General features: G+C 41.4%; 1 protein-coding gene across 1 annotated transcript in view; it reads left to right on the plus strand.

Annotated features, from left to right (window-relative positions):
- Window positions 1-1,475: 1,475 nt before the first annotated feature.
- The window catches only part of LOC106533741 (voltage-dependent R-type calcium channel subunit alpha-1E), a gene marked incomplete at both ends in the record, with an annotated part of 28,811 nt that continues 21,164 nt past the window's right edge, over window positions 1,476-9,122 (plus strand). Inside the window, 2 exon segments of the mRNA XM_014030171.1 lie at window positions 1,476-1,736; window positions 7,684-7,789. Coding sequence (XP_013885625.1) covers window positions 1,476-1,736; window positions 7,684-7,789 — 367 coding nt within the window.

Here is a 9,122-nt window from a genome sequence, read left to right on the forward strand (position 1 = left end):
TCATCATGTACTATTATGATGGGGTTTCAAAGGGGATGGGGGTGGGGGGATTGATTGATTTTAATTGCAACAAGCATGCAGCCTCGGRCTCTGGAAACAAGCCCTCGCTCGGTTGGGTAATCTCATGTCTGTGGGGGCTGAAGTGGTCATCTTCAGGGAAACATTGGGGGGAGAGGAGGGGATGAGGGGTGGGCAGCAGATGGAGTGAGAGCGTCCAGTTGCCTAATGAGGTCTCACTTTTGTGGCAGCCAGTGTGTGTGTGAGAGAGAGAGAGAGAAAGAGACCCCCGCTTTCTTCTGCTTTGCCTCCAAAAAAGGGAGCAGCCCAATAAGATCTATTTCATGTTCTATTTTTACCCCCTGACTTTTATTCCAATATTAGCACCACGACCCAGTTTTGGGGAGGTTTTAATAGCTCGAGTCTGTTTCTGTTAATAAAAAAAGTGTCAAAAATGTTGAAATGATGGATCTCTCCTGACTCCCCCCCCCACACACACACACACTGTTTTGTTACATGTGCTTTGTCTAGTATTTGAGTTTTATTTGGATTTCACACATTTTTTTTCCTTTTTCCCACAGCACCCACAAGCATCTTTACATAATTGTGTTTTTTCTCTCTTCTTTTTTGAAGTGCATACCCACACAGCCTGCTGTATATAATCATATTTTCTCGGGGATGTGTTTTGTTTTTCCCTTTTTTTTTTTTGCTCATCCTCAACAAACTCTAATTGCCATGGTAACAAAATGCACGTCCCTCCTCTTTAGCAGCTTTCATTCAGATGAATTTTGAAATGTCCACGGAGTAGCGCTGTGGGAGGGGACTTTGACGGTGCGCTCGGCTCTTGGCTGATGATTTTCCTGCAGGTGAAAAAACCTCTTTTCTGTCCTTTTTAAAAGCTTTTTTCCCCTTTCTTTCTTTAAATGAAGATGCTAAGAGTAGATGCTCTGAACTGTTTGTCACGCTGCGGCGYGTTTGATAAGTTTACCAGAGAAGATGCGTAAAGTTTTGGAAGGTGTCCCTCGGAGCTCTCTATCTGATGAGCGCACGCTGGCTTCTGATCAGCACTGTTTGTCAGATCTCAGCGGGCTTGGATGTTGGTAGAGAACTACAAAAAAGCAAACTGTGGATGTTTTTTCTTTTTTTTTCTTTGCCCCCTCGCTGAACTGTCCGAGTTTAAAGAGGCGCGCACATTAAAAGTTCTCCAGTGCTGCTCGCGACGCGCCTTTTAAACAGTTTTGTTTGCAGCCTCCACTTATTATCAGGCGCATGGAAGATTTTCTTGATACAAATGAATTGATCTAGTTTTTTTCCCCTTCTGTGGATATGAAGTGAGATAATTTTTGCAACTTTTGGAGGATTTTTAGCGCGCAATAAGCATATTGGACTGAAGGTGGACGTCTTTTGAGTTGTTTGCCTTTTTTTTTTAAATCGTAAAACCCGTTCTAAGTCAGTCCTCTCCTTGTCTCTTTGAATAGAATGGCTCGGTTTGGAGACGAGTGCGCTCCCACCACGGTGGACTCCGGGGACGGGGACGTGGAGCGCGGTGGAGACGGACAAGACGCGGCTTCGGCCGGGCACATGGCTTTGAAGCAAGCCAAGGCCCAGCGGGCCCGGACCATGGCTCTGTACAACCCGGTCCCACACCGGCAGAACTGCCTCACCGTCAACMGGTCGCTCTTCATCTTTGCGGAGGACAACGTCATTAGGAAATATGCCAGGCGAATCATTGAGTGGCCATATCCTTTACGGCAACGGTTTAAAGGTAAAAATATAACTTTAGGAATAAGTTCAGCACCATGGACAGCGACATGAGCCACCCTCTTTTAGTTTTTCCCCCTTTTATTAKTTTATTTGCCCTGCCTGCATCTCCAGGTTATTATTTTTTTATATTTCATGAACTTTACTCCACACCTCCTCAGACATTCACTTAAAGGAGGCATATCATGCAAAATTTACTTTTTTAACCATTAAATGCATTTTATTGTGTACTTAGAGCCTATAGGAGTGCTGAAATTTAAATTTAGTCTCTCCTCGTGCTGAGTAGATATCTTTATATTTTGTTTGGGTCACATTAACTCATTCAGTTTTCTCCAATTTCTATGACATTTTCTAACTAGTACATCAAATTATTTGCGACAGAGCTGCCAAATAAGGTTTGGCCATCTTCCTCTTACTCTAACACCAACATTTAAGTCTGGATGGACAAGTCTTCCCTTGTTGCCGTCTTTTAATTTATAAATAAAACATTTCTGTGTTGCTTTATAGTCGTAAACCCCTCTATCAAACTAGAATTGAGGCTCTGGAAGCTGGAAGGGGTGTGTGTGTGTGTGTGTGTGTGTGAAAACCCCTCTTTTGTATTTAAAGAGACAGCATCAAAATGAGTTGAAAGAGGGGTGTGTGGAGTTACAATTGCAGTTCCACTTTATAAAGACCCCAACTGAATGATTTAAATGGGACAAAGAAGGATTTAAAGCATGATATGTCTCCTTTAATAACTCAATCACCGTCAGGTTGTAAGGTGGTTTGGTTTGACCAAATATTGGGTCATAAAGTTGGACCCTCTTTTAATCAGACTTGACTAAGGTTAAAATAAGGCAGTAAAAACCACACTGTTAACAGCTAGTTAAAGAGGCATTAGTTGGCACAGATTAATTGATGCTAATGTCACCAACTCTAGTTGTTATCATCTAACAAGGCAAATTGTTGCTTGTTTTCGGGGAGAAAATGAAACTCAGCATGCTGTGTTGAAACGACAACTGAGTTTAAATTGGCTCGGTCCAAATTTGACCCAGCACTTGGGTAACAAATTGGGTGGGCTTTAACCCAGCAGCTTTTAGTGTGCATCTTGGARCTTATTGATTCGTCCTTGTTTCTGGCAGAGGGAGGCAGAGAGAGCATGTGGTGATCATTAGAAACAGTTCTGCTCACTGTGGGGGTGGCATGTAGGCACATCTCTGCTGCCTTAGTGCTCATTGGAATATGAACCCGGCCGTGAGTAGGTGTCGGTTCAAATTCACCAGGCAGCGTTTTTGCTCTGGTGTCTCTCTCCAGAACTTAACCAAACTTATCCTCAAAGCTAATTTGTCCGGTGACATCAACGTCCACAGCTTTGTAGCTATACGGTTAGACATAGGATGCTGATCTGTTTATCTTTTATATCCTTGCTCTGCTTTGTGTTTGTTGAAATGTTTTGGATAGCATCGTCAGCTCTGCCACGTCTCCCTGCTTCTCGATCTGCCTTTACACCCCCTCAAATGCACCGTGCCAGTCTCCCACTGTTACCTAACCACATGCTCTCTGCAAGTGTGTGGGAGTGGGACTAGTGGTCAACACTAGCTGGCCACTGGCGGTGCGGCGATGTGACTGTGGGCATCACAGAGGCTGAGGCATGTGGGAAGAGATTCTGGCCCGGATCGCAATGCGGTGGATCAGGGCTGTGAAAAACGGCACGTGTCAGAGTGTTGACTGCAGCGAGACTCGTGGTGTCCAAATTCTGAGGCTGTAGGTGCAAAAACAAATTCTTGCAATTTTTTTAACAAACTACTAGCTCTGGTTGTTGCACACTTAATTACAGAGCACCAGAAGTTCTTGAGTATTCATTTGAAAGCACATTAATGATCAAAGTGAGACCGACTTTCATCACATAACAGTAGCTGCATCGTTCCAATTTCCTTAGATTTCATCCAACAAATTATTTTAACACAAGGACTCTGAAAACAATGCTTTATAACTTAAATTCTGTGAAGGAAAACATCTTGAAACTTTGACAAACTTCTTAAATTTACAGTTTTTGGTCAGTGATTATATTTGGGGTTTTTGTTGCATGAAACAAGCTGCTTGAGATGTTGGACTTTATATTGACTGAGGACTTTTCCACTCTTACTGCGTTAACATTGTACCTTATACAAGGCAGATCAATGAAGGCTGGAAATAAGTGGCATTCCTGCAGTGATCTAGTTGTTACCCAGTCAGTGCATTTTTCTCTGCTGTAGTTCAATCAATGAGAGAAAAAAAACAACATTTTTTAAGAGATTAAACCTGAGTTGATCAGAAACTGATCGGATGTGGACAAAATGTGACATGTATGATGATGCGTTGGAAAAGTATTTTTAAAAGACTTTAAYAAGGGAAATTTCAAAATGAAATAAGTGAACAAACATGAGCTCGGTACATTCATCAGCACAGTTTTCTCTGTGCCTCGGTAGCTGTTTCCTGTGTAAACGGGCTCAAACTTATACAAATAGACATGCTAACAGGTGAGTGTTATCAACAGTGTGGGTGAGATTTCTGAAGTATTTCCCACTTTATCTATTTTCAACCACTTTCAGTGGCAACGTTGTGGTCAAAGTGAGTCATTTTGTGTCCCAGAGGGCCCCGTTCCTGCGCTCCTCTGTGAGTCAGTGACCCCGTTTCATTCAAGTCAGGCAAATTAATAACGAGGAGCACATTCCKCACGGGAGCTGAGTTGGACTGAATGTCACAAATATTAGGACTGATATTGTCTCACACTGAGAAAACCGTTTTATATGTGTGGTAAATGTTTAAACCCAGTGAAATGTAAAAAAAAAAAAAACCCTGAAACATAAAAATCGCAAAGATCAAGTTTTCAAGACAACTTGTTGAAGTTAAATATTGGAAGAGGAGCTCATTACGCCTCAATAGACACAATGAGGCGACAATCATTGAAGAGTTTACTTGCCAAAAAGTTTTTTTAATACTTTGTAAAACTTAGAGTATTACAGCTGTGCTGTTATGAAACTCTAGGTTTGCTCTATGTTAAAAAAAAGTTAAAGGTACTTTGTGAGCTGATCTTAATGATGTGGATCCCATTAAGAGCTGTAATTTTCCATCCCTATTGTAGAAACCAAATAGATCAAACTGACAAACTGAAATAAATGAGGATGAGCACGAAGCAAAGAGGAAACATGGATCTGACAAAAAAAAGACTGAAACTGCGAGACTTATATGTGAGGAGATAATCATAAAACATAGAACCAATGTGCTGATAATGATCAAAATCAGATGCCAGGAAGCAGAACAAAGAGCAGACTTTCAAAATAAAACAGAAAGTAACAGTTACTAATTGATGTGCTTAAAGTCAGTATTTGCAATCCATTGTGAGCTACATATATTTATGCCTGCTTCCTGTCCTTTGAAATACACTTAGCCTAAATCAATGAGATATATTGACTAGAAGTGTCATGCATGCTTGAGGAGATTGACCACTGTGGTACGAGTGCAACATCGTATTGGACGGGGCAGGCTGACAATGTAAACACTTTATCAGGGCTAGATTTCTGTGTAGGATTGCACATAAATATTAGTTTTTCATTGGTTAGCTTCTGCCTGTTAGAAACATYATTCATTTGTGTGGACCTTTACATGTTTTTACCTCCATAATATGTACTGACAAGCATTTCTATTAAATGAAAAGAATTCAGCTTCACCAGCCTGTCCTTGCCCTGAACAATATGGCCGCTCTCTCCTACAAGTCACATAATAGCGCCTCTATTCAGTACGCCTCATTGGTCTGAACAGTGATGATACAAACCTATTTTTCAACTCTGCAGTCTGTCTGACATCTGGCAACGTTTCACGTTGAAGACATTAGGCTATCACGTAAAATCCTAATAAAACTAATCTATACATATGTTTGTGTAGAAAAGGCACCAAGAAAGCAAATGTAAAGGAGCAAAGGACTAGAGTTTAACCTCGACTTTAAATACYGGAAGTAACTATGCCGGTATTGAGGCTTATGGTGCCAGATTTTATGCAGGCCTAATTGTATCAAAAAATAAATACAAAAATCAATAGAATGTAAAGGGGCAATCTTATGTGTTTCCCAGGCATATATTGAATTCTACACCATRATAAAGTAACTACGTCACCTTTAGTTGTTATTACCTCCTGCGGATCCGTCACGCCCATTTCAGCACGTCATCACAGCTGCTTCTCTGCTGTTTACAACCTGGAGCGTCGTAGCATGCTTTGTTGTGGGGGGGTGGGGGGCGGGGTGCGGAAGCTCAGTGTAGTTTCCTTGGCTGCACTGAGAAGTAGTATTGGGAGCTCAGCAGAAATGGTTTTCACCAGGTGTTTGCTAGTTGTTGCTGCCGGAGTGGCAGGTAGAGCTGGTCAGTTGCTGAGCTACTCGAGTTAACGATTCGATACGAGTTGAATCAGGTCCCATGAATCTGAAGTCTAAATTAACCCAAATCCCAAATGTCCTCAGGTCGAATTCGTAGTACTGTCCACAAACTAGCAAACGCACTGATAAAGAAACAAACAAACAAAAAAAATGTGTGACCGGAATGCTTCAGACTCATACATGTTGCTTCGCCAACTCACCGGCTGCTGTCAGGTCCGAGCGGCTCGGTTCATCTACCCGGAAAAAAGTTTGGACTTGTGTCGGGCTGAGTCCGAGCTGCTCAGTTCATCTGCCTGGAAACAGGGGGGCGGGTCGTGGGGGGTGGGGAGGTGTGCTCTGTGATGAGGAAGCTCAGCTTGACACAGTCCAAAAGGCGGTTCTAGTCCCAACCGGTCGTCTTTGCTCCCCTGCTTGGCTGCCTCAGGACACTACAGGATTTCTCAAACATGCATGAATGAGTCAAAGCAAGACTCTGGGCATATTTTTGATGAGAGGATAACATTATAACATGATATAAAGCTAAAAAAGTTGATTTTACATGATATTGCCCCTTTTAATAAGTACAACTCCAGAATCTAAAAAAGGAATCCCCCAAACAAGATAATCCTAATCAATGACAAAAACTATGAATTGTTGCTTCCTTTTGATAAAACTTTGAAAGAAATCAAGATAAGTTGTGACTTAAGATTACAAAACCCAGCAGAAACAATAAAACCTCAACAAGTTCAACTCAGAAATGATCAACTATAACAGGTTGGTTTGAAACGGCTTTACCTAACCACTGAAGTGCAGCATAACATTCTCATAATATTCTGGATCTGGATCAAACTTGAGTTTTATGTAATAATAATCCTTTAGGWTTCTAATAAAAACAGAAAGATGTATTTTAGTAATGAGTATATTCACTTCCAGTGGCGTAAAACTAAAGACAACAGCTAGTATAAGAAAAGCTTGTTTAAATCATTTAGTCAGCACTCATACACTTTMATAGCTGCTTTTTGTCCTGTATGCACAAACTGTTAATCTGCATCTTCTCTTTTTATTYGACCAAGTGAAACCTTTCATTCAGCAGACTTAATTAAAAACAAGTCTTCTTTAGTATCAAATACGGACTCTCTGCAGACACACTGCGGTGCAAATCTGTGTTTCGTCTGTCGTTTTTGTCAGCTGGTTCGCAAGTGAAAAGAACCTGAAGAGATGTTGTGCTGTAAACCTGTGCGCTCACGCCGTCGGGCCAAGGTGACTTCACACTCGTACCCTCCCTAACCTGCTCGCTTTCTCTTCATGAAAAGCGCTTTTAAAAGCATGTTGCCATGGATACGGCAATCTCTCCAACGGATTGCTTTCAGGACCAGAAAATATGAACCATGTCATAATTTGCCTGTCAGTTATACATCCATCAGACTTGCCTTCCTTTATAGCACCTATTGTGAAATTTACTCTGTTTTCCAGATTTTGTGRTTTTCTTTGTTTTCTACGTCTGTTTTTGTGTCCCTCTGATGTGATTAAAGAGCTTTCCTTGACTTTATGACCTTTACACCATTTGAGTACATGATCCTGGCCACCATCACTGCTAACTGCGTTGTCCTGGCCCTGGAGCAGCACCTCCCCAGTGAGGATAAGACCCCCATGGCAAAGAGGCTGGTGAGAGCAAACTCTTTTATTTTCCTGCAAAACGTTTCACATGTAAATGCATGAGGGGGTGGACGTGTTTTTTTTTTATTTATAGAAGCACATCGTAAAGAATGTTCAGAACAAGTACAATATGTCTTTTTTGGGTGAAAGAATTAAAATGGAGGTAAATAATCTTAAAGTGAAGTTTTAAAGAAAAGTTCAATAAGATAAACCTTTATTGTCATTGTACAAAGCACAATGGAATTACAGTTCAGAACACCCATCCACAAGAAGACAGAACATAACCAAACATAGAACAGGTGCCCCCAGGTCTTGCAACCATAGACCCCTGCGCAGAGCAAGGATCATCATCATGAAAGATCATTATGAGGAGGTGCTACCCTTAAAAAAATGAAAAGAGGATAGAAGACGAAAAAAATTATGTCCACAAAATGTGACACATTATGGTTTTTGTAGAAAAAAAAAACTCTGCAGAGCAAGAGCACATTTATTAGCCAGAGAAGTAAGTGAGTTTAGGGTGTGTGTATCTGGAGCCATGAGTGTTGTATGCACTTGTGTGAATATCTGTAGGATGAGCCCGAAGAATCTAGTCCCCAAAAAACCTGCCCAGCCATGGTTCAGAATACTGATGGTGATTGTTCATTCTGTGCGGCCTTCAGCTTGTTTTCACGAACCAGATCACAGACGGGAGTGGGGGGGGGGGGGGGGGGGGGGGGCAGAGCCTCAGTCGACGTAAACATTTGGGAGAATTTAAGATCCACAGCCCTTCATGGCCACGTAGGGGGGGGAGCCGAATCAGTAATCACAGTTAATTTCTGGTTTCAGATGAAAACGTAAAGGAGACTCCCAAGTAGCAAAGTAGGGAAGATGAGGGAAGGCAGGAGGGAGGGAAAAATTGTCTTACTTCTACGAGTGCAGAAGTAAAAAAAAAAGTGATGCACTTAAAGCTGGAAATCCAAACTTTGAATTGTTTTATTTTCACGTACACTCATTTTAAATTAAACTCTGGAAAAAGAAAAAAAAACAAAAGAACATTTGTTTGTTACTGATAAGAAGTCCTTATCAGCAGTTCTATTGTTGACATCACTGAAGAGACAAATCATCYGAAAATGCATTACAAGAACATGRGCCTCATGCAAGAACATGTTCGTATTCTTATCCTGTTTCTCTTACTTTTGTTCGTACAAAGGGTTCGTACGAACATGTCACGCCAGATTCAACAAACTCTTCTATCTTCAGGAAAAGTGTGTAAATGAGCTGCGTAATTTCCACCTGTTCGTATCCAGCTGCTCGTGCACGCGGAGATTAGCATAATTACCACCCCAAAAACACCATATAAGGC

Source organism: Austrofundulus limnaeus, unplaced genomic scaffold (genome assembly GCF_001266775.1).
Source record: "Austrofundulus limnaeus strain Quisiro unplaced genomic scaffold, Austrofundulus_limnaeus-1.0 Scaffold1011, whole genome shotgun sequence".
Classification (NCBI taxonomy): Eukaryota; Metazoa; Chordata; class Actinopteri; order Cyprinodontiformes; family Rivulidae; genus Austrofundulus; species Austrofundulus limnaeus.